General features: G+C 47.7%; 1 protein-coding gene across 3 annotated transcripts in view; it reads left to right on the top strand.

Moving 5' to 3' along the window:
* The window catches only part of DDR2 (discoidin domain receptor tyrosine kinase 2), a 156809-nt gene that overhangs the window by 16802 nt on the left and 114399 nt on the right, over positions 1 to 25608 (top strand). For 2 of the 3 annotated variants that reach the window (XM_043567561.1, XM_043567559.1), the window contains exon 1: positions 8772 to 8917. The exons of the other annotated variant lie outside the window; for it this stretch is intronic. In XM_043567561.1, the coding sequence (XP_043423496.1) occupies positions 8912 to 8917 (6 nt within the window). In that variant the 5' untranslated portion in view covers positions 8772 to 8911. Of the gene's footprint in view, positions 1 to 8771; positions 8918 to 25608 lie in introns of those variants that run through there. 3 annotated transcript variants of the gene reach the window in all.

Below are 25608 nucleotides of genomic sequence, written 5' to 3'. Positions count from 1 at the left end.
TCCATCCCTATGATGAGGTTATTATAGTTTCTACTGTGTGATCCAGCGATACGCATTAGGGAAGTGGTACGCATCCACCCTACGGGTCACGAGGTGTTAAAACACATTCTCCTTATTAAATGAGGGGTTAGGTGAGCGTGGTGACAAGGCACAGTGCCGTCTAGACCCACGTCATTTCGTCTGATCACATCTCAGCAATTCCCGGCCACACCACTAGCCACAGTTCTTAGGGCCAGCGATATGGCTTCAAGTATAAGGTAAATGGTGTTCCACGTTCAAAGAAGATATTCTCTAGCGCCCCCCCACCTCGGCTGCTCCCGCCACCCCCCCAGAATAGTACTTTTGCTGATGCTGATGTAGGGTGCTTTGGAAAGTTAACGAAATGGCACAGGAGGCTGTGCGGAACAGACATGCTGCGGGGGGTGGCTTTGGTCATGGATTTCGGAAGGAACGGATTCTCCGCGGCTTACCCTTGGTGAAAAAGGGGGAGTGGAAAAGCTTTTCATGGGAGACAGGTGCCGATGGATAGACTCAGCTCGCTAAACGTCTTCCCTTGGGATTATCCAATTCAATGTTCCTCAAACCTGAACAGTGTATAGACATAGTTTATAGGAAAAAATTTTTTTGCAGCCTCTCAGGGTAATTGATTATATGGACATCATTAAAATATGTACAAACATAAAACTAGGTTTATGCTTCTTACGCTTATAGTTCTTTTGCAACCATAAAGCCGAACCAGATTTAGAAATGAAATCACACGGGGCGCCTGGGTGGCGCAGTCGGTTAAGCGTCCGACTTCAGCCAGGTCACGATCTCGCGGTCCGTGAGTTCGAGCCCCGCGTCGGGCTCTGGGCTGACGGCTCAGAGCCTGGAGCCTGTTTCCGATTCTGTGTCTCCCTCTCTCTCTGCCCCTCCCCCGTTCATGCTCTGTCTCTCTCTGTCCCAAAAATAAATAAACGTTGAAAAAAAAAATTAAAAAAAAAAAGAAATGAAATCACACATAACTATAAACTCAACAAAATAAATTAAAAACATTATTTTACTGTGTCAAATGATGTGGTTGGTTGAAACTAACCACTAGTGGGGGGGGGGTGGGTAAAGATAGAGTGGAACCAGGTGGCCTCAGGGCCTGCTCTATGTTTAATCTGGGTTATTTATTTATTTATTTATTTGATTAAAAAAAAATTTTTTTTTAAATGTTTATATATTTTTGAGAGAGAGAGAGAAGCATAGTGTGAGCAGGGGAGGGGCAGAGAGAGAGAGGGAGGCACAGAATCTGAAGCAGGTCCTAGGCTCTGAGCTGTCAGCGCGGAGCTCAACATGGGGCTCCAACTCACAAACCATGAGATCATGACCTGAGCCGAAGGTGGACGCTTAACTGACTGAGCCACCCAGGCACTCCTAATTTAACTTTTTAAAGTTTATTTATTTTTGAGAGAGACAGAGACCCCATGAGTTGGGGAGGGGTAGAGAAAGAGGGAAAGAGAGAATCCCAAGCAGGCCCCACACTGTCAGGACAGAGCCCCCCGATCGGAGGCTCCAACTCACAAAACTGTGAGATCATGACCTGAGCCAAAACCAAAAGTCACCAACTGAGCCACCCAGGCGCCCCTAATCTGGGTCTGTTATTTAAATGTAATTAATATGCACGCAGAAAATGCCCATTGGTTTAAGTATGTTAAACACAGTGTTAATAATAGCCTCAAAGGTTTATAAGTCCAGGAAAATCGAATCTCATACTTCACCAAACTTGGCGAGTAGGAAATGGTCAAATGTCAGTTTTAATGAGGTATCATTTGATAATTTGCTAACTTGTCTATTCACTTGAAGATCAAGTTTAGCGTTGCGGCGGCATTGAAATAGCTCCAGATGAGTATCTCGTGCAGTTACTACCAGAGTTAGAGACAGAACCATCCCGCTTTGTGTATTCCTGCCTCAGGTTTCTGCTTAGGAACCGGTAGGTGTCGGGATGTGGGGAGTCAGAGTCCGCTCCACACATCTGCTCGCAGCACGAACGTGGCACTGACGTCTGTGGTGAGCGGACTGAACAGGCCAAACCATTCCGTGACTCGGCTCTCCCACCGTGTCCCATTTGTGATTGGCTCTTGACTTGATCTGGCTCCCATCTGGCATCCGTGCAGTCAGGGACACAAAAGGCAGCCACTGAAAGTGCATGGCAGTATCGGGTCCCCATGAGTATTGTATGAAGAGTTTCAAATGATAGAATCGTAGATACAAAATTTTAAAAATTCTCCAAATCTTGTGGGCTGCAAGAAAACACTTACACTTGGGAGACACTGCTTTAAAACTAAGTTCAGACTCCAGTTTTCTCAGGAAAGGCTTTCTCATCCGCCCTCTCTCTTTTAAATGTTTATTTATTTTTATTTATTTATTTTTGGGAGGAAGAGAGAGGGAGAGTGCTCTCTTTTAAATATTTTAATAATTAAATGACCAGGGGGCACCTGGGTAGCTCAGTCGGTTGAGCTCCTCTGACTCTTGACTTCAGCTCAGGTCATGATCTCACAGTTGGTGAGTTTGAGTCCCACATTGGGCTCTGCGCTGACAGCACGGGGCCTGCTTGGGATTCTCAATCTCTCTCTCTCTCTCTCTCTCTCTCTCTCTCTCTCTCTCTCCTCCCCTCCCCTGCTTTTTCTCCCTCTTCCTCAAATTAAATAAATAAACTTTAGAGAAAAATAGAGAAAATATAATTAAACGGTCGTGATGAATTCAGTGATGTTTATTGTGTCCTAAGATTTATGTGAAGCCCTTTTTATAAATATGATCTCACTGAAACCTAATGATAGCTGTGTGAGGTGGGTATTTTTCCTATTTTATATAGAAGGGCACACGGCGTGAATCACACAGCAGGTCGGTGGCAGAGACAGAATTTGCATGTAGGTCTTTCTCATCAGCACACCTAACTTTGTACCACTACTCTGTTCCTCTCTGTGCACCTCAGTTACATACCATGAACTCCCCTCGTATCATAAGCAGGCACCACTGTTTATAATGAGTTCCTTCTAAGCCCGTCTTTTCCACTGGCCAGTGGGTCTCAAACTTGAGTATCTGTCAGAATCACCTGGAGAGATTTTTTAAAAATGCAGATTCCAGGCTCCACCACAGACTTAGTGAATAAGACATTTTTGGGGCGCCTGGGTGGCTCAGTCGGTTAAGCGTCCGACTTCGGCTCAGGTCACGATCTCGCGGTCCGTGAGTTCGAGCCCCGCGTCAGGCTCTGTGCCGACAGCTCGGAGCCTGGAGCCTGCTTCAGATTCTATGTCTCCCTATCCCTCTGCCCCTCCCCCACTCATGATCTCTCTCTGTCTCTCAAAAATAAATAAACTTAAAAAAAAATTTTTTTTAGGGGTGCCTGGGTGGCTCAGTCGGTTGGGCGGCCAACTTCGGCTCAGGTCATGATCTCGCGGTCCGTGAGTTCGAGCCCCGCTTCGGGCTCTGTGCTGACAGCTCAGAGCCTGGAGCCTGTTTCCGATTCTGTGTCTCCCTCTTGCTGACCCTCCCCTGTTCATGCTCTGTCTCTCTCTGTCTCAAAAATAAATAAAACGTTAAAAAAAATTAAAAAAAAATTTTTTTTAAAAGAAATTTTCTGGGGGCGCCTGGGTGGCGCAGTCGGTTAAGCCTCCGACTTCAGCCAGGTCATGATCTTGTGGTCCGTGAGTTCGAGCCCCGCGTCGGGCTCTGGGCTGATGGCTCAGAGCCTGGAGCCTGTTTCCGATTCTGTGTCTCCCTCTCTCTCTGCCCTTCCCCCGTTCATGCTCTGTCTCTCTCTGTCCCAAAAATAAAAAAATAAATAAATAAACGTTGAAAAAAAAAAAAGAAATTTTCTGTAGTGTCCAGGGAAACCTGTATTTTTTTTTTTTAATCACTTCCCTCAGGTGATTTTGTTGCAGGTGTATACCTTTGATGCATTTTGAGCAAAAGTGTGTTCGACTGTGGGTGCTTCATGGCTTCTAACCACCTCTGCATCTCAAGGACTTGCTTGCTAAACGTGTGTTGAATAATTCAAAGAATGAATGAAGAAACAATTGTCGACAGAAAATACGTTCTTGAGAAGAACACTCTTTTGGCCAGACCTTTGGAAAATTTAGAGATACGTGCTTAAATATCATGTAATATACTCAGTCTAGACTCTCCTCTGGGGGCTGCCCGTGGCAAGAAGCCTGCGAGAAGGTAGCAGAAAGCACAACTAAGTCTTGAAGAAAAAGAACAAAAACCCGCCGGGTCCTCTGGGATGGGACACAATCCGTCTTCTTCCGGTTGAAGAAAACAAAGATCAATCGAATTAGAAAAGCTTAAATGCCTTTGAGGGCCAGAATAAGGTCAGTTTCCCTAGCGTGTTATAGGCGTGAAGTTTTCTGCTTAACTTACAGTTCTGAGGTCAAATGTGGATTAATTCCTTTATTCAGCAAGAGGGTTTTTTTTAAATGCTTCCTAAGTGCCTTGAATGTCGTAAGGCATAGTCTTTTTTTTTTTTTTCTTCCTGAGTTTATTACCCAGCAGAAAATTCAGGAAACAGTAAAGCTGTGCAAATGCACGTGGGGCTAGGTGGCCAGTGTCTACAAGCGCGAGAAGTCGCGGAAGGGTTTGTACAGCCAGGGTCTGGAGCTGGGAGCTGCATGAGCCCGGACAGGATTGGATGGGCAAGAGGCAAAGAGCAGCAAAGGTGGAGACTTGGCAGTCAGACTGCTTATGGCCGGCCGGCTCAGTTGACACAGAGGACGTGAGCCCGGCGTGGTGGAAGTTGCACGGGGAAGCACCGAGAAAGGACGTTGCATAGCTGTGCTTTCTTACGTTACGGGGAGCTTTGGAGGCTGTGGAGTTCAGAATGTTCTTTTGTGTCTTGAAGCAGGTGAAGGATTGTTTTAAGAAAATGAGTGTCCCTGTAGGGGGTAAGGTAAATGGCAGGGGAGAGGGGGTTGGGCCAGGAGACTTATTAGAAGGCTGTGGTCAGTGTTCCAGATGTGGGTGGGTTTGGGCCAAAGTGGTGAAGTGAGCCAGGAGAAGCCTGAGCAGCTGTGGAAGTCCCTGGAAGGACACGAGGAGAGAGCATGGCTGGTAATGGTGCCCAAAGCCCAGTGACGCCCGGTGCTAGCGACGTGTGGCCATGAGCACCCAAAGAGCCCATTTTCCCACAAGAAGTCTTGGTTGGAGATCAGTGTCCGACGCTTGTGGCCAGGACCCCAAATTCCCCAAATAGCTGTTTCAGCCTTTGTGGCTGGCAGAGCAGATGGCTCTCAGACTGGGACTGTTTGTCGTTTCTCTCTCCTTCTCTGGCTCTCGTCGCTTCCCCACCTGGTTCCCACACTGAGGACCTGTCAGTCTTGACACGTCTGCTGGGGACCGACAAAGGAAATCTTGCTAATTAGACAAAGGTGGCGTCTCCCAAAGTGTGATCCCTGGAAACCTGCGGGGTTTTGAATGGATAACAGCAGGAGCAGGGCAAGAGCCTGCGTTCCGTGGTCAAATAAGTTTGAGAAATATTCTTAGAGAGTGACCCAGGTTTCTTTGTTGCAGGAGTCGCCGAGGTCTTTAATATGGTCATAAGCATCTCAGCTGTTCAAGAGAGGGGTAGCTTATAGCACTCCACAAACTTTCGGGACCATGGAGCTCATTTTTAAAGAAGTGTCTTAGGGGCGCCTGGGTGGCTCAGTCGGTCAAGCGTCCGACTTCGGCTCAGGTCATGATCTCGCGGTTTGTGAGTTCGAGCCCCGCGTCGGGCTCTGTGCTGACGGCTCAGAGCCTCGAGCCTGCTTCCGATTCTGTGTCCCCCCCACCGTCCCTCCCCTGCTCATGCTCTGTGTCTCTGTCTCTCAATAATAAATAAACATTAAAAAATTAAAAAAAAATAAAGAAGTGTCTTAAGGGGAGAGGGCTTCATTTGGAGAAATTGGAGACTAGGGAGTTTGTCTTTAGAATAAGACTCCTGCACTCAAGGTTGGCAGTGAAATGGAAAGAAACAGGAGACTGGAATTTTGGTCTGATTCTCCTACTAACGGCTTATCTGGTCACTGAACTTCCCTGGGTCTGTTGCCACAGAGGTCACACTAATAGTAGACGTACTCGTAAGTTCTTTCAACCGTAGGAATCTATAATCGTGTGCACATTCAGAAAAAGAACATCAGCTGTGATTTTTCTACTCTGTAATAAGTCGGGTGGCAGAGACAGTGGGGGGGGACCTCGGGGCCGAGGGGCGGTGACGACGAGATGAGTAAGATATGGTTTGAACCCTGAGCTGATTGTGTGGTCGGGTACAGTTACAGTGCTGGACTGATGTAGCAGACAGAGATCAATGAAGTTTCTGGTTTGTTCTCAGGCTCCTGTGAACATATCATACGGTGCACCTGCAAGGTTAAGCGGCTAAGTCAGTGCTAATCCCCAGCGATCACTTAACCATCTCGTTTCAGTTTTGCTACTAAGCAGTTGTGAGGCCTTCGATAAATCAGCCCTCTGGGCTTGGGTTTTCTTCCTCTGCGAGATAAAGGAGTTGGGTGAGATTAAGGGCTGCGGGTGTTGTGTGACGAGGAACTATTTTTGAGTGAAGTTTTTAAGTCCCGGGACTTACCTGGAGATGTTCTTCCTCCAGCCACTCGAGGCAGACAGACCCCAAGGCTTTGTCTTCATTGTCTTTCTTTTCCTTATTCCCAGATCATTTTTTAAATTTCCAGATCATTTCAGCCGCCTCAGACTTCTCTTACTGCTTTTATGTATTTGATGTTTCAATAGGTATCTGTTGCACCAAACTCCCTTGAATGGCAGACCCAAGTTTCCGTCTGCTCAGCGTGTTTACCTGTTTCCAGCTTTAAAAAATATATATTTTTATTTATCTTATTTTGAGAGAGAGAGCGAGCGAAAGTGAGGGGCACAGAGAGAGAGAGAGAGAGAGAGAGAGAGAGAGAGAGAGAATCCCCTGGGTAGCTCAGTACAAGTCTTTTTGCCCCAGTGAATAAACCCCAAGTATAATACTTGGTAAGCCCCAGTAATACAGTGAAAATTTGGATCTTTTCTCAAATGTTGAATACTTCAGTTGCCTGCCTTCTTAGGGAACTAGAAGGCAGAAGAGAGCTGGACTAATATAGGTGACGTCTGTTCTTGCCGCGTGGCCACTTTATTCCCATTAAGTTCCGTGTCCTCTGCTGGAGACAGTGGCAACTTAGAGTAGCGGTTCAGCAACCCACCTGGATGCTGTGGCACCACACAGAGTTACACATTGTTTTACCATCTAATGGAGGAAAGAGACCGGCAGAAGAGACGGAAATGACGTAATGACACATGCTAGAATGCAAGCACCCCAACATGTGGAACAGAAAACCCTAGGTGAGAGGTAGAGTGTGCTCATACTTAATTTAAAAAAACATTAGCAAAAACTGTACATCCATATATTTACATTTATGTGTCGATAGTTCTAGAAGACTGCTCAGGTAACTGATAACTAGCGGCGTTGAAGAACGGGGGCGATAGTCTGAGGGGGAAGTGAGACCTACTTTGATTGTAAGCTATCTGGACAGCCCTGGTAGCTCTGGAGACACTCCCAGGGGATCTGTGAGAGCAAAACTATTTCCACAATAATCCTAGGATGTTTGGCTTTGTTTCGCTCTCCTCCCACGATTATATGGTGGAATTTTTGAGAGGATGCATGATATGTGATATTGCAACAAATTGAATTCAGAAGTGGATATGAGAATCTGTGTTCAATTAAGCCAGATATTGAAGAGATTTTATTTATTTTGAGAGTGGGGAGAGGGCAGAGAGAGGGGGAGAGAGAGACAGAGACAGAGACAGAGAGGGAGAGAGAGAGAATCCCAAGCAGGTTCCACGCCCAGCATGGAGCCCGACACAGGACTCAATCCCATAACCCTGTGATCATGACCTGAGCCGAAATCAAGAGTTGGACGCTCAACTGACTGAGCCCGCCAGGTGCCCCTCAATGAGAGTTTTTTTTTAATGTAAACTAATGCCACTGTTCTCACTAAGAATTTTTTTTGAAAATAGCTATTGTTATTTAAAAAATTATGTTAACACATAATCATAATTTAACAATAATTTTTAAGAACTTAAACATTAATAATAAAATTGAGTAATTATTATCTTAAATAAATAGTAAATGTAACATTCTGTTTAAGTTTCTAGATTGATAGATATCAATAGGTGTAGCCCTCCTAAACAGACTCTCTTTGAGATCCCTTCAGTGCCTGGGGTACTTGGGAGGTGTCAAATTGGAAAGAAAGTACGAATGATGCAAAAGTTTGTAATGCTGGGGCTCCTGGGTGGCTCAGTCGGTTGAGTGTCCACCTTCGGCTCGGGTCATGATCTCACGGTTCGTGAGTTTGAGCCCTGGGTTGGGCTCTGTGCTGACAGCTCAGAGCCTGGAGCCTGCTTCAGATTCTGTGTCTCCCTCTCTCTCTGCTCTTCCCCTGCTCACACGCTATCTCTCTCTCTCAAAAATAAAGATTAAGGGGTGCCTGGGTGGCCCAGTCGGTTAAGCGTCCGACTTCAGCCAGGTCATGATCTCATGGTCCGTGAGTTCGAGCCCCGCGTCGGGCTCTGGGCTGATGGCTCAGAGCCTGGAGCCTGCTTCCGATTCTGTGTCTCCCTCTCTCTCTGCCCCTCCCCCGTTCATGCTCTGTCTCTCTCTGTCTCAAAAATAAATAAAACGTTAAAAAAAATTTAAAAAAAAAAATAAGGATTAAAAATAAATAAATAAATAAAAAGTTTGTAATGCAACATTGCTCTCCCTCCCCCCCCCCCATAAAGGGATATCTACAAGTGGTCTGGGGTTCAGTGCTCTAGAAAGTTCCAAGTCCTGTGGCTTGAAGCAAAGACGTTGTGACAACTGAAGACACACAGAAGCCAGCTGTCGTCGAGGACCCCGTTCCTCAGAGAATGTTCTGCACCCATGGATGTAAGTAAGGCCAGTCGCTGAAGCTGTCACCCCATGAGGCCGGGGACGAGGGTAGGAGGGGAAACCATCTGCTGCCAGTGTGGCCTCCCTGGAGCCCCTCACTTACCTGGCTCGTGTCACAGGGAATGTGGAGCACGTGGGTTCTGTGCCGAGAGCTGGTGTCAGCAGAGACCATGTGTTGGATTGTATAGGAAAGCTGATATTGAATGTCAGCTCACTCCTCAGACTTCACTGATCCAGATGTGGCTTGCACCAGGTTCACGGCTGATCCTGGGGTGTCTTCCCCAACTCTGAGTGGCCCAGGGTATCTTGGTCTTCCCTGTCCTGACAGAACCCACTGGAATCTCGGGGTTCCTACGTCGATCCGGGTCTCTCCCAACACTCCGATTACATTCATTTATTTATTTTTTTGTAAGTTGCCTTCTTCCAGCAATAATTTGAGGTGGCTTAGAGAAAAATAATAATTCACAGAGCTACTAAAATCGGGGTCATTGACTCAGAGTCCTATAATAAGCTTTGGAGGAGCTAAATATATGAGAAAAGCCGGCCTGGGGTACTTACTGTAGATAAATGCAACCCTTAGCCCTGGGATGCAAGGCAGAAAGAGATGTGTGGGACACTTCAGAGCATCCATGAGCAAACTAGGAAGAATTCACCCACCTCAAGGTGTCTGCTCTGGGTGAATCTTGGTCTCCATGGGACTTCTCAGTTCATCCTTTAGCGGACTCAGATCCCATTAATGAATCTAAAATTCTAGTAATTCCATGAGTCTGAGACCTTTTCAGCCTGGAGCTCACCAAGGGCACAAGCCATGTTTCCTTCACGCTGGCATCTCTGGCCTCCAGCATGGGGTCTGGCTCACAGAAGATGCTTGGGGAGAACCTACTGACTTCCATCCATATGGCTTCTGTAGAACTCGCTGAATGAATGGATGGCTGAGTAAATAATATGGACCCGTGAGTCCTCGGGAGTGAAGGATGAGGGCAGGAGGGACAAGTGGTATTTTCTCACATTTTCCAGGAGATTTCTTCTCACTGTCAGGATGCTCATTGGATTATACACTCCTTGCCATTTATTATGTAAGGACTAAACCTCTTCCCCATTTCTCCTTCACCTCCTTGTGGTGAGAAAATATCTTGGGTCCGTTTCTTCCCACAGATCGCCTTGAAACTAATGTATTTCCTTCCTTCCTTCCTTCCTTCCTTCCTTCCTTCCTTCCTTCCTCCCTCCCTCCCTCCCTCCCTCCCTTTCTCCCTCCCTCCCTCCCTTCCAATAGACTTCAAGTAGACTCTTGATACTGGAAGAGCTAAAAGGTCTTCACTGGAGCCTTCATGATGTGCAGTTGAGAATGAATAATTCATAGCTACATTTAACCACTAACCAGAAGTTATTGCAGATTTTCTCTATTACACGAGATTCCTCAAACATGATTCATCTGTGGATCATTCCGCTTTACCTTTCAGAAGCTATCACTGTGGACTTTTCTTCCCCTGCCACCCGATCTTAAGTGACTGTTTCCAGAAATTACTATTTCAGTATCCACGGCGTGTGCAACCTACAGCCTTGTCTTGTGAAGCCCCGTCCGGCTGCCTCCCCCCACCTCCACTATCATGTTACACCGAGAACTATTTCAAGTCCTGCTCCCCCAAGACAGAATCCTTCTGGTCTTTTCCGGTGACCAACGTCGGCTTCCTCCTTTTCTGAGAATGACGACATTAAGTATTTCATTCTGTCCAGAGACTTCAGTCTCAGTTTCCTGTGTCTCCTATTAATAGGAGGACCAAGTAATGTAACATCTAAATGGAACACTTGCGAGGGAAAGGCAGTGTTATTAATAGATGCTCTGGAACATGGGGCTGATCCCAACGTACGGTCAAGATCTGGCATCAGTCGCAAATACTGAGAGCAGAGGTTAACAATAGCCTTTGGAGATCAACTCCTCCAGTTCTGTTTGGTTGTTTGTTTTGGGCCCCAGGGGGCTCTGGGGTCCACCCAGCCCAGCCCAGTGTTATACAAGCCCATGGAGACCCTGTCCCCTCGTGGATGTTAGAGCTCCCAGGGGACACCATCAAACTCACCACAGAACTGGTGGCCCGTGTTTGTGAGCCAGCATAGCACAGCCTGTCTTCTCTGCCTTTTCCTCCCTCTTCGTCCCCTCCTCTGCCCTCCCCCTCTGCTCCTTCCCCTTTGGGTCTTCATTCCTTCACTCTGCCCCCCCCACCTCCTCCCCCCTCCGCGCCTCCCTCCTCTCACTTTTCTCTTTTTGTCTCCTTCTCTCCATTTGTCACTCACACTGTCTTCCTTTCCCTCTCTCTCCCAAAATGGCTCTTCCAGCTTTGTTGGAGAGCAGCTCAAAAGAGTAGTACTGCCAACGTTAGCTTCTCCTTTAAAGGAAAAGTTTGTATTTCCAACCGGAGCTTGATTCTCCCTCGTGACTTAGAAGCTGCCTTTCTCCCATTGCAAGTGGCCGAGGGCTGGTCTGTTTCTCATGAGTGTCTTGGGTGGGAGGTTCTGGTTTCAGGTGTCCCGGAGGACATGTTTTCCAGGGCATGGCGACCGCACAGCCTGGGGGGTTGCACGTGGGGGTGGCGTGGGGACGGGTGGCATTCGGAGCGGTGACCGGGACAAACCTGGGAGGCATCTGCTTGTTACAGAGCACGTTACGGTTGAGATAAATGAGGCACCGTGACCACACTGCTACATAAACCTAGGCGTCTGAGATTTTGGAGTTTGGCTGTGCCAGGATCATTACAGGAAGGACAAGGTCAGGATCGGTGTCTAACTAATCAGAGAGCCACAGCTATTGTGGGTGTGCCACGAGGCGAGGAGAGAAGAGACTGGTTAGAAACTGAGGGACATGCTTGCCCAGGGGAAGGGAGGCCAGGTGTGCAGCTGGCTTAGACGTTTCTAGATGAAATGGGCTCAACAATGTTCTGAAAAGCATGAACTGCAAATGGACGGTGGTGATGTACAAGGAACCGTGGGGCTGGAGAGCAGTGTGGGACCCAAGGACTTTGGGTAACAGCTTTACTTACAAAAATAGTAACTGTTACGGGGCACCTGTGATGTGTGAGGGACTCAGCAAGTGATTTGAAAGCATATGGATAGGAGTGGGGGATCATTCCAGCCCAAGTCCTCATGGCCAACAAGAAAGGGAAGGAACAAAAAAAAAGCACCGTGCTCAAGGAGGTGCCCAGAGGGTGGTGAGTGGTGATGGTAGGGGATGGCACTTGTGGCTGGGGAGGTCCCCGACTGTGGAAGGGGTGGGGCTGGGGCCAAGCATGGGGGTGCCAGGCAGCGGTGCAGTATGCAGAGGGCGAGGTATGGGTTGGTCACTAGCGGTGGGGCTGACCTCAGCAGTGAGGACGAGGAGTGAGCAGTGGACGAAGATGGCACTGGACGTGGGAATGGAGGGGAGGGGGCATATGGCAATCTGTGGGGAGCAGAGGGTTAGGACCGAGGGGTGGTGGAAGAGAGAGCTGGAAAGGAGGGTGGCTGCCAGACTGGGGAGAGCTCTGACTGCTGGCTGGTCTGTGACATCTGGACGCCATCTTAGGGATTCAGCATCTGCGTGGGACGTGCCCTAGGAGTGACTTTGCTTTTGAGGATGCCAGTTTCAGATGCCCCTCTTGCTGAGTGGGGGTGCAGTTCTGAGCCAGATTTAGGGGGGAAATATTCAGACGCCTAAGAATATATATGCGTGAAACACGTGGAGGCAGCACGTTCTAAGGTGTCAGTCTCTTGGCTTTGCTTTGATCTTCATGGCTTATAAGAGATTTGAGGGTCAGCCACAGACTCCATCGCCCTCAGGGTACATCTAGGGCTGCTAGCAAGAATCTTATTTCCATTGTTTCCATTTTCATTGCCTTATAATTTCTCATATTATATTAATTATTTTAGCCTGAGATTGTGGGCTGCAGGAATGATGTTAAGTGTTCCTGGCTGGCAACATTTCCTGAATTTCTTTCTGAGCTTGAACCTATTCAAAATTCTTGCTTCCTGGGGCATGGAGCTTCGGGTTCCTCCCCTTGTGATGGATGAGAGGGGTTGGGGTATCCCTTCTAGACATTCATAGTCTTTGTCAGGATTTTTCACTGCTGTCTTATTGTCTTAGACATTCATGTGACCTCTTATACTGATTAATTTCTTTATGTGTATGAGCTCCTCCTCCCCCACCCCTCCCCCACCAAAAAAAAAGACTGCGAGAACCTCTTAGCCAAGGTCTGAGTCTTTTTGTCAGGTGGTTTTGCTTTTGTGTAACATCTAGCGTTGTATTCCACATGCATTATCTGTTGGGGGTTGAGAAACAGGGTTGGTGGTGGTGGGCAGCTGGAACCCATCTGCTCCCATGTTTCGCCCTGGAATTGGGTTTTATAGAGGATGGTCCAGAGCAGATCTTTGCTAATCGAAGCCTCATTCACTGATAGCATCGATTTCAGCTAGGAGCTTGTTGAAGACAGAGTTGCATGCCTTAGACCTCAGAGTCTAATTTTTTTTGTTTTTAGTTTTTTTGGAGGGGATATACATATAGAGCATGTAAGTGGGGGAGAGGGGCAGAGGGAGGGAGGGAGGGAGGGAGGGAGAGAGAGAGAGAGAGAAAGAGAGAGAGAATCTTAAGCAGGCTCCACGCTCCGTGCAGAGCCCAATGAGGGGCTCAGTCCCATGATCCTGGGATTGTGACCTGAGCCGAAATCAAGAGTCGGATGCTCAGCTGACTGAGCCCCCTGGGCACCCCGTAATTTGATCGGTGTTTGAGACACACTGGTCCCCAGATGTAATGTGTACAAAGCACCTGAGGATTGTGTTAACATGCAGCTTCTGATATTATTTTAGGTTCCTTAGGTAATAGTAGACAACCAGACCTCAAAGTTTTCTCATACCAAAGCAGCACCTTCCTTCCTAAGGGTGTCAGTGAACATCATTCGCTCCTCAAACTGATACTCCTGCACAGAACACAGGGTTTTTGTCAGGGTTTGGCACACCACAGCCTGTGGTCGAAATCCAGCCTGCTGCCTGTTTTTGTAAATAAAGTTTTATTAGCACACAGCTCTGCTCATTTATTTGCCTAGTGCCTATGGCTTCTTTTGTGCTACATAGGACAAGGTGAATAGTTATGACAGAGACCTTATGGCCCACAAAGCCTAAAATACTTACTATCTGGGCCTTTACAGAAAATTTAAAAGAAAGTTTGCTGGTAGTGGCTGATGAGATGAGCCCAAAATATTTCCTTGAAGTAAAGGAAATAGTTGTAGTCTTTTGCCCCAGTGGCAAAATTTGCAAGCCCGTCTTAATCTATCATGGAGAAACTAAATCATAAAACAATTCCCTAGTGGGCAATGAAGTGTCTTGAGCCCCAAATCGATCCAGATATCAGTACCAAGGAGTCTGTGACTTTCCAAGGCCCATTTTCTAACAACCTCCTCTAAAGAAATGATTGTAATTTTATTGAGCCGACTCCTTCTTCCACAACTCGATTCCATGAACTGTTCAAAGTGAGTTTTGACTTTCCCGAAGAACTGGGAGGATCCAAGAGGAAATCCTGAGGAGAAATGTCCGGGACCAAGGAATCAAACAGCCTGGAAAGGGTTGGGTAGAATCTCCTGAAACAGTAGCCTCAGCCCAGCCCACCTCTGCGCTGTTCCCTGGGCTGCCAGACTCAGACAGTGTGGGCTTGGAGTCCTTCTTTCCATTCCCTGGGAGAATCCCACCACCTGTCTCTTATTTGGGGTTTGTGAATTGTGAAATGATGGCACACTCCAGCTCCAGGCTTGCTGTGTGTATGCCAAGCATACAGAGACGGAAGGCAGAGGCTGGGGCCAAGGAGCAGGAAGTACAGAAAGGGGGGCGGCTGGCCCGAGGCATCTGCTCTGCAAACACAGTGGAGCAGGGGGGTTGTGGGCAGAGAGAAGGCAGCCCCATGTAATCGCTCGAGGATGTGGGCGCGCAGCTCTGATCCCCTGGCTCTCCTTCCAGAACCAAATTTCAGAGGAGATGGGTGTAGGAGAGTTAGGATCCCTTTTCCTTGTCCAGGGGTTTTCCGGGGCCAGCGTGATTTAGCGTGGGATTCTATGGGCTTCTTGGCTGTAGCCCTTGGAGCTCTAGGCTTCCTTTGTTTCTTTTCCCATTGTCTGCATAGCCCGGGACATTAGCAGGGCTTTTTTGAGGAGGTGTAGACAAGAGTGAGGAGTCCCCTCTCAATTCCAGACTTTATTTTACCTCCAAACTATTCTGAGAGGTTGTAGGAGTGAATTGGTGCCTCCTGTATTGTTATTTCTTCTTTCATCCAGTGGGTGGATATCCATTGAAAGCCTACCATGTAACAGGATGGTGGGAAAAGCATGAACTGGAGAGTCAGACAAACCTGGGTGCAAATTCTGGTTTCTCCACTGTGAGCCCCCCACTCCCCACTCCTGTTCCAGTTGGCAGGTTTCCTCCTTCCTCGCCCCACTTTCCCCACATCTCCCTGAATCTTTGGTTGGGCCGGAAGATCCCTTCTCTTTGTGTTTGTTGTAGCCCCATAGTCTGGCCGCGTGCAGTATGATCGGGAAATCATCTGTTCAGGTGTCAGCCTCTCTCCCCACATTTTAAAGTCATCCATGGCAGGGATCTCTGTTAATAGTTTTTACCCTTAGCTCCCGATACACCTGGATATTATGGTGATTCTGCTATCTGGATCAGTTGGGATTTGGTAGATGACAAGTGCTGGAGAATCATGAAAATACCTGGAGACGTCCTAGTCCACTTTTCCTGAAGTGAATGGTTGAAGGGGTTGGGGGGAGGTTGGATCTGGAGACCCAGGCTTGTGAGGCACAGCTTGGGTGGATGAGTTGACAATGGACAAGCAGCTCTGTGTCTCCCCCAGAACATTATACGCTCACAGCAATGGGGGCATGTCTTATTTGTTTCTGTGTCCCTTTATGTTCTTAAGTACAACCAAGAAAGTGAGTAATTAGACAGTTGGATTTTGATGGACAGTACAAGACCAAAATCTTCCACCCGTCAAATCTCCCCATGTTCGTGACGTGCATCTATCTTGTCTTGAGAGCCTGGAGAGTGGAACCGTTATGTAAAAAACATAGATTTGGGGAGAAGAGAGTAAATTCAGTTTGAAACACGTCGAGTGTGAGATCTGCCTGTCACACACGCAGGACTGGAGAGCTGGAAGGAGGTGGGGGCTGGAGCCTTGTGACTTTTCACATGTCTGGGTTAGTTCCCCAAACTAGACCCAGAGCTCATGGTATAGCCTCTGTGGCACTTAATGTGTACCCAGTAAAAAGGACCTGGTACATATTTACTGGTCCACTCTAAGATATGGGGCTTCCCACGTAATAGAGATCTGCTGCAGATGCTTGAGCAGAGCTATAAGACGATATAAATTTTGCCCCAGGAAGACTCGATTTTGCTGCAGTGTACAAGAAAGATTGTAAGGGAAGGAGGCAGAGGTGGGGAAGCTTGTTAGGAGGCCAGCAAAAGGGCAGGTGGGCAGTGAAGGAGTCTGAGCAGAGCTGTACCAGGAGGAAAAGAGAAGAGGGGGGTTCTGACTATGCAAGAGACTGGTGACTTGGCTGGCTCCATAGCATCAGCCCTAGCAAGTCTCCTTGCTCTGGGAGGAGCAAGGACCAGCCATGTGTGGCTTTGGAATGAGAGCCAGCGACTGCATCCAGAGGGAGATGATGAGAAACACACAGGCCATGAAGATCAGGAAAGCACCATTAATCTTTTCGTTGCAAACTACTCTCCAGAGCCCTGGGAGAGGGTGCAGAAGCCTGTGTGTGCGGACTCGGGCCCTTTACTAGGAAATACAAGATGGAATCCCCCTTAATAAGCACAGAAGAGACAACATCCTGGAATCGGAGAGGCTGGGAGAGGATGGGGTGGGGTGGGTAGTGAGGAAAGGGAGGGGCGGAGCACTGGTCAGAAGACAGGGGAAAGCAAAAGTGGTCCAGGGTGAGTAGACATTGAATTTCATAGAAGCTGTATTTCTCTCCCCACCCCCCACCTCCCGTCTAATTTTATGGAGAATTTTTTCCTCAAATATGAAATTAAAAATTTTTTTTCCAATTTATTTATTTTGAGAGAGAGAGAGAGAGAGACAGCACAAGCAGGGTAGGGGCAGAGAGGGGGAGAGAGAATTCCAAGCAGCACAGAGCCCAGCATGGGGCTTCTAGTCACAAACTTTGAGATCATGACCTGAGCCGAGATCAAGAGTTGGATGCTTAAAGGGCACCTGGGTGGCTCAGTCAGTTAAGCATCCGATTCTTGGTTTTACCTCAGGTCATGATCTCATGGTTCATGGGTTTGAGCCCTGCATTGGGCGCTGTGCTGACAGCTCGGAGCCTGCTTGGGATTCTGTCTCCCTCTCTCTCTGCCCTTCTCTGCTCACTCTGTCTCTCTCTCAAAAATAAATAAATAAACATGAAAAAAGTAACACAAAAAAGAGTTGGATGCTTGACTGACTGAGCCACCCAGGCGCCCTAAGATATGAAATATTTTCGAAATTAAAGAAAAGTCATTAAAACAAAGAAACTACTTTCATTCAATAAAAACTCTAGCTTTTAGAGTTACATGTTATTTATACATATCGTAATGCCCCCAGCATTGTAAATCAATTCGATGAGGTGTGTGAATGACCTTAAAAACCGTCTATACTATTTGATGTAGGAATTTCCCATTTATGAATCCATTCTAAGGAAATACTCTGAAGGGGACAAAAGTTACACACAACAAGGTAGGTAGCATTAGGTAGGAAAAAGAAATGATCTAAAGGCCCAGCACTGAGGGTATGGTTAAGTATACAGGGTATAAGCCTTTAGAATGATGGTTTTGAGAAATAAAAAAAATTTTTAATGTTTATTTTTGAGAGAGAGAGAGAGAGCACATGAGCAGAAGAGGGACAGAGAGAGAGGGAGACACAGAATCTGAAGCAGGCTCCAGGCTTGGAGCTGTTAGCACAGAGCCTGATGTGGGGCTCGAACTCACGAGCGGTGAGATCATGACCTGAGCCGAAGTCGGACGTTTGACTGAGTCACCCAGATGCCCCTCGTTTTGAGAACTTTAGATAATTTCAGAATTTATGGTTTTATATTAAGTGAAATTAGAAGTTTCAAAGTTACATAAAGGTATTAAATAATGATGTAAAATCCACAGAACAAAAACTCTGAGGAAAATGTGTCAAAATATTAACTGAGTTTGATTTTTCATTAGCTGAGGAGCTCATAGGAGCCATTTTGGTTCTTCATAAGATTGAAAGCTCATAAATAAGCATGCATGGCTTCTCTATTAGAAAAGAAAGAAAAGGAGCTATGTAAGTTTTTTTGAAGGGGAATGATATTATGAAGGAGTAATTGTAGTTTTCAGAGAGAAAATGTGAAAAATCAAGGTGGGCTCTTTCCTTCCCTGGGACTCTGAAGGTCTTTCCTCGCTCCCAATCGGATGTCCTCATGTGTGCCTGGGGACAGAAAACAGCAAGTTTGCTACCTGAGCTCTGCTCTCACACACGTAGTAGTTCTCTGTCATCTACATGGAAAAAAGACCCAAACCCCTTGGTCTCCTATTCGACATCTTCCAGAAGCAAATCCCAACTCGCCTTTTCCAGTTTGTGTGTATTTTCTATGTGTATTTTCTCCTCAGATCAAATCCCCTCTCAGACTTGCTATTTCTTGTATGTGTCCCCACCTTCCCACTTCTGAACCTCTGCTTGTTCAGGGAACAGCATGTTCACAGAGCGAGTACAAAACGCGGCCAAGCAGGCCAGTGGATTGGTCGTGCTGTGTGGTCCTGGCCAGCCCATCTCACCACTCTGATTCTCACATGGCGCACCTGTGACATGAGGGAGGTAGTGGATGGTTGCCAAGCTTCCTTGCAGCTTCAAAGCCGGGCGAGCCGTGTTACCTCAGTGTCCCAGGAGAGGACAGCTGTCTGTTCCTTGCCCCACGTTGTAACTGCTGCCCTTAAGTGTCCCTCCCCTCTCCACCTGTCAAATCCTGCACTTCCTAGCTCTTGTCCCTTTTCCTTCGTGACGTGTCCCTTGGGGTTCCGATGGACAACATGTGTATTGGCCCTTTGGCCCCTCATACGTACTATGTCTTCTCAGAACCATGGCTCGGGTCAAGGATATAACAGATACTCCCATCTGCATAAAAATTCAACTCCACAGGGAAAAAAACAAATTAAGTGAGCTTCTGGGATGAAATGCATACTTCTCTAGATCCTTTGTTTATGGTCCAAATAGAGCCCAGCTTGTGATCCCCACATACTTTGGGGGAGAGGGGCATATAGATCATTTACAATATTCCCCAAAATCCTAAGAAAAATCACATATGGGCCTCGCAGCAAGTCTGTTTATTTTGAGCCAGAGGAATTTTTTTTCTTTTTTAGCCAGCACATAAATGTGAACTTCACAGCCCGCCTTTCTGCCAATCACTGGTTTGACCTTCAGCTCATGGGTAGCTCCTACCACGACCAGAGCCCTTCTCTCCCTTCAGATTTCTACAAACACCTACCTCCCCTCCTCTCTCTCTACTACCCATACATCCACATGGGACCAAACGAAGAGGTTGGATGAGCTAACTGAGATGTACCAGAATGTTGAGGGCATTGTTGCCATGTTCCATCCCAAAGGCCACTCAAGAAGAAGGGGATCAGAGTCATCTTCTGACTCAACCTCACAAGAACAGCCAGGGCAGCTGGGCAGTCCCCGGCTGTTTACTCTGTCTCTGCCCGTGGAGCATTCTGTTTCCTTCTGTTTCATATTAACAGCACAAGAGACTGTGAGCTGCTTAAGGGCAGAAAACTTGCCTTGTTCATCTTTGTAGCTCTTTCTAGAACCAAGTATGGTGCCAAACCGAGGGGAGGCCTTCGTATTAGTGGACTGGATGAATGAACACACAAAGGACAGACATACTCTGATGGCCCTGGGGGCAGTGTGAACTGTGGAGAGCTCAGGGTGATAGCCAGGGTGGACCGCGGGCCCTTGCTCTGACTTACTCATTATGTAACCTTGAGCACGCCTCTTCATCACTGTGGGATGAGTTCCCACAGCTGAGTTTCCCAGCTGTTGAAAAAGTGTGCATGTGTGTGTGTGTGTGTGTGTGTGTGTGTGTTTGAAGTGGCTGGTGATTGAAAATGTGTACCTTCAGGAACGTGTATGTAAAATCGTCTGGCATAGGGTTGCAGTTGAAGAGTAGACATTTATGTAACACTTTTTTCCCCTTAAACATTTGTAAAATTAAAGGAACCTGAAAATCATCAAATAAACGTAACTCAATAATCTCAGCATTTAAGAGTGATATAAAATGAGAAGTAAAGTTTCCCTTTCCAGCCGTTTCTTTTAATTCCCCAGAGATAACTGCTTTCCTTAACATTCAAGGTTTTATGCTTATTCTTCCTGATATTTTTCCAAAGTTGCACAGGCTTACCTATACGCACACATACCCACATTTCCAAATGGAGCTAGTCACATCTATTTGTCTATCAATTATCTATCTCCCCACCTACCTATCATCTATCATCTCTAAGTCAGTTACTTAAAACAATTTTTAATATATATTAAAATTTTTTTAATGTTTATTTATTTTTGAGAGGGAGAGAAACAGAGCACAAGTAATGTTTATTTATTTTTGAGAGAGGGAGAGAGAGAGAGAAACAGAGCACAAGTGGGGGAGGAACAGAGAGAGAGGGAGACACAGAATCCGAAGCAGGCTCCAGGCTCCGAGCTGCCAGCACAGAGCCCGACGCGGGGCTCGAACCCATGAACCATGAGATCATGACTGGGGCCGAAGTCAGACACTCAACCGACTGAGCCACCCAGACGACCCTCTAGCTACCACCGCTTTTGCAATGTTCTCAAGATGATATCCCAGTGCTGAGGCTGGCTTAGGTGCTACATGTGGCCCGAGAGTTACAAAGGATACCCCAACAATGACAGTGACCCCCCACCCTACCCCAGGGCAGTGTCTAAAAGGGGCCTGTGGGCACCTCGTTGAGATTGGCATTAATGGACATCTTCCTCAATTATCTGCAGGAAATACCAGCTTTTATTAAAATTTTTTTTTTAAATTTTTTTCAACGTTTTTATTTATTTTTGGGACAGAGAGAGAGACAGAGCATGAACGGGGGAGGGGCAGAGAGAGAGGGAGACACAGAATCGGAAACAGGCTCCAGGCTCCGAGCCATCAGCCCAGAGCCTGACGCGGGGCTCGAACTCCCGGACCGCGAGATCGTGACCTGGCTGAAGTCGGACGCTTAACCGACTGCGCCACCCAGGCGCCCCTTATTAAAATATTTTTAAAAAGATATAAAAACAGCTGCATTGATAGGCAGTTACTGGAGACCAAGAATTATTTCATAGAATTGGAGAGAGGCTGGCCGGAAGGAGAACAATTCAGCCTGGAAAAATGCAAACTGATGCAAAGAACTTGAAAAGTCTGTTGGGAATGGGGCAGGGCCTGGGCTGAGACAGTGAGGCCCTTCCCTCTGGTGACAAATGTAAGGGACAACTGTAGAGAAGACCCTGTGACCGGGGCGCCTGGGTGGCTTAGTTGGTTGAGCATCCGACTTCGGCTCGGGTCATGATCTCACGGGTTGTGAGTTTGAGCCCCGCGTCGGGCTCTGTGCTGACAGCTCCAAGTGGATTCTGTGTCTCCCTCTCTCTCTGTCCCTCTCCTGCTGGCACTCTGTGTGTATCTCTCTCAGAAATAAATAAACATTAAAAAAAGAAGTTTTAAAAATTAAAAAAAAAAGAAGATCCGGTGACCAAGATGAGTACAATTTTAATGCAGTATTAAAATGGTCAATTTGGCAAACTAACCCATGGGCTGGTGGCCTGTTTGTGAACAAAGTTGAGTTGGAAAGCCCCTGGGAGGGGGCGCTGAGCAGCAGGGGGCCTCCACACTAATTCTCTGACACACGGAAACCCTGGCTAAGCATGTGGACGTTAGACACATCAGACCTCAGTCTCCGATTTATGGGACGAATACTGCTGAGGAAAAAGAATGAATGAATTTGACTATTTTTGTTAGTTGCCTGGAGCTGCCTTAACAAATTGCCATAAACTGGGTGGCTTAAGACAATAGAAATCTATTGTCTCACAGTCCTGGAGGCTAGGAGTCCAAAATCAAGGTGTCCGCAGGGTCGGGGTCCCTCTGGAGGCTCTACGGAAGCGTCCTTCCTTGCCTCTTCTACTTCCAGGGCTCCTGCAGTCCAACCCCTGCCTCTGTGGTCACATAGCCTTCTTCCCTGTGTGTGTCTCTATATCTCTGTGTGCCTAAAACTGGGGGTTCATACTGCTACAGGGGGAGCACCCGGCGCAGCAGACATTCTGGCACTCGTACGTCACAAGGCGCCCACAGCAGCCCCTCTACCTGTCTTTGCTCTACTCTCTCGCATCTCTGCCATCTAGAACAGGGCATGGCATCCGGCTGACACTCAACGAATATTTACTGACTGGATGCATCTTTTCAAGGGCTACCCCGGATGCCATCATTCAGTGTTCAACCAGAGAAGCAGAACCGGTAGGAGATATACGTCGGGAGGTTATTGCAAGGACTTGGCGTAGGTGACCGCGGGGGCTGCCTCGGCCCGTGCCCAACCCGCAGGGCAGGCCACCAGGGAGGGCAGGCTGGGGATCTTGGTGCTGGGCTGAAGCTGCTGTCCCCAGTGGAACTTCTTCTGCAGGGAAGGCTCAGCTCTGCTTTTGTGGCCTTTCAACGGATCAAATCGGTTCCATCCAGATTATCTAGGATGATCTCTTATATAACGTCACCAGATGATGCACTTTAGCCACGTCTACCAAAAACAAGTTCACGCTAACCCCTAGATTAGTGCCTGAATAGCTGGGGACTAGAGCCTAGTAGTTGACAGACCCAAGACTATGGCCCCCATGATTAAAGAAACCGTTGCCCTCTAGTTTTCTCTCGGGCATCGACCACGTAGCTAATATCAGCTTGAATATTTCCGACGATATTGGCTGAATTCGGCTCTGCTGCTGCCTCTGACCCTGAGCTGCCTGTGTCGGGTCGGATCCCCAAAGGCTCACACGGTCTGAAAGGATAAGTGGCTCCTCTCTGATTTGCCAGAAGCGAGCGGTGATGTCAGCTGAGGAGCCAGAACATTAATTTCGGAGATTTGACTCTGGTGCAAGTTCTGTGGGGCCAGAGGGTAGGAGGATGCTTTTTGCGTTGGCCCCAGTAAACATTCTCTGCTTGTTATGGTGGTTGAAATTCTGGACTGGATCTTTTATTCGTGGGCCAGGAGGTTCACAGTAAATTAGGGGTGTGGTCTGGCCTCTGCACGCTGTCAGCACACACACATGCTCTGTGACATGGGGGCCGCCCCGAGAGACCACAGGCGGCGGTCTGGGGGTGGGGGGGTGGCGGGGAGTGGTAGAAACAGCACTGGACTGGGAATGAGGCCCTGCTGCTAACTTCTCACCGGTGAGGTCCAAGGTCAACATGTCCTGATACGGACAGTGCCAGGCTAAGCAGTAGGCTTTTAGGATTGAGTGGTGAGCAAGACAGTCCCTACCCCTCGTCCCCTCCCGAGCTTCCTGTTGAGCAATTCCAATGACTAGTAACGATCACGTCTTTATGTGTGGCTTTCATTGAAGAGTAGTCGGCACACAACATTCCATCAGGTTCTGGTGCACAGCACAGTGATTGGAGACCTCTACACGCTCGGCCGTGCCCACCGCGAGTGCGGCCGCCCGCTGTCACCATGCAGCGCTATGCAGGGCCCTTGTGGTCCCGGTGCTGCACCTCTCCTCTCCGCAGCTTACGCATTCTGTAGATGGAAGAATGGTCGTAGCTTTAGTATTTCCTGAAGGTTATCGGTTCCCAAGGGTGTGGGTTATGCATGGGGACGTCGGGGGTTAGTGTGGCTTAGGGGCGGGGAGCCTCTGGAAGGAGATGATTGATTATTAATGCCTTTCCTGCCTGGAGTCACGCCCTTCTTCTGACCCTCTTTTCCTGTCCTGTGAGTCCCCTCCCTCGGCTGTGTTGGGCGGCCTGGGCCTCCCCTCCTCAGAGACCTCTGTCCAGCGAGTCTCTCCAGCCTGACCTTTGCCCAAGCTCTTGTCTTGAATCTCCAGCTGCCTGGTGGAAAACCCCTGGTGGAAACCTCTAGTAGACATTTCAAAGGCACAGCATCTGTGCAAGAACTTAACGTTTCCATTATATTCTTCCTTCCCTTTCCTGTCTCTGATAAGTTTGTCACGATTCTTTTTTCTTTATTATTATTTTTTCCATTTGGGTCAAAAACTTCGTCATCTTTGACCTACCCTCCCCATCACGCCTGCCGGTCATTAGCCCCACCCTTTCTGTTCCCTCAAGTCTCTTCTCTCTTTATTTGTCACCCCGTCTGGGCCACTTTTCCCGACAACCTCCATATGGCAGGTTTCCCTCCGTGTTAGTCCGTCCTTTCCAGAGCTACCAGAGCTCATGTTCCTGACAGACCTGGCGGGGTCACTCTTACTGGGAAGCCTTCAGTGGATCACTGCTGGGCTCCGCGGCCAGACGCTGGGCTTCTAAGCCCGACCCCGCCACTTAAACCAGCCGGGTGAGCTTGGGCAAGCGATTGCCCACCCTGTGCTGCGCTGCGTCCCCTGCAAAAGAGTCATGCCCATCTCATACAGTTGTGATCTGCTTAAACGGGTCAGTCTGCACGGGCAATGCTGGTAAAAGTGCCTGATGTCCTGGGAGCATTCCATCCAGGTAGATCCTCTGGCCCCACGTTCCTCCACGTTTTCTCTCTTATGCCTGGACTTCAGCGTTTTTCTAACTCTCATTGTGTGTCATATGCCAGAATCATTGTTTGCAAACTAGTCCACGCGCTAGTGGCTGGACCTACATGGATATATGATGTATTTGTCTTTCTTCACATCCCCCTGAAGACTATATATATACACCCCTGTGCACATACAGTAGACTATACACACACACACATATACATATAGATTCACATATACTCTCTTCTTTGTTTTTTAATTAATGGACTCACTGTTCTGATGATGCTTCTAAATTAAAAAGACTTACTTGGGCAAATCCCTACCCATCGTGTGACAGTAAAAGAATCATTTTTCAAAACTATCCAGAGGCTGGCTTTTCATCACACTAACGATGAGATTCGCCTATTTGCCAGTGTTCCCATCTTTCTGATAAGGGTGGACGGTGCTGACTGGTCTCAGGAAAAGTTCCTCAGGAGCAAGTTCTCAGGGACTCTCTGTCCCTATGAAACAGACCCGCTCAGAGACACGGAAAACTTCTGAGATGAGCTCATGGAGGTACTTTCCTGTGATGAAAATAGCAATGCGAGCTAGTGCCGGGGACTTCAGGTTCCCAGAGTATAATTAGGAGTTTTCCCGACTCATTGCACACTGTAATTCATCATTATGTGCGTCCTTTAATTATGGGCTCTAATTGTCCATTTTAGTTCTGTAATTAGATATAAAGACGTTAATTTTGTAGATATTATAATCAACTCAAATGTCCTTCCAGATTCTTTCCCCTACCCTGCCTTTTAAAGAACATTAATACATCATTAAAAGGCTCGTGCGTGGAAGGAGCCTCACAGAGGGCCCCTTTTGGGAGCCAGTGGTCCCTGGTTCAGGAGGGATATGGAGGCATTATCCTGCCTGTGTCCCGCATAGACCCCCACGGGGCCTGATTCCACATGGCAGCTTCGTGTTGGAGGCATCA

Source organism: Prionailurus bengalensis, chromosome E4 (assembly GCF_016509475.1).
Source record: "Prionailurus bengalensis isolate Pbe53 chromosome E4, Fcat_Pben_1.1_paternal_pri, whole genome shotgun sequence".
NCBI classification, from domain to species: domain Eukaryota; kingdom Metazoa; phylum Chordata; class Mammalia; order Carnivora; family Felidae; genus Prionailurus; species Prionailurus bengalensis.
The sequence above is the reverse complement of the archived record's forward strand: the minus strand, read 5'-3'. Positions and strand labels throughout refer to the sequence as shown.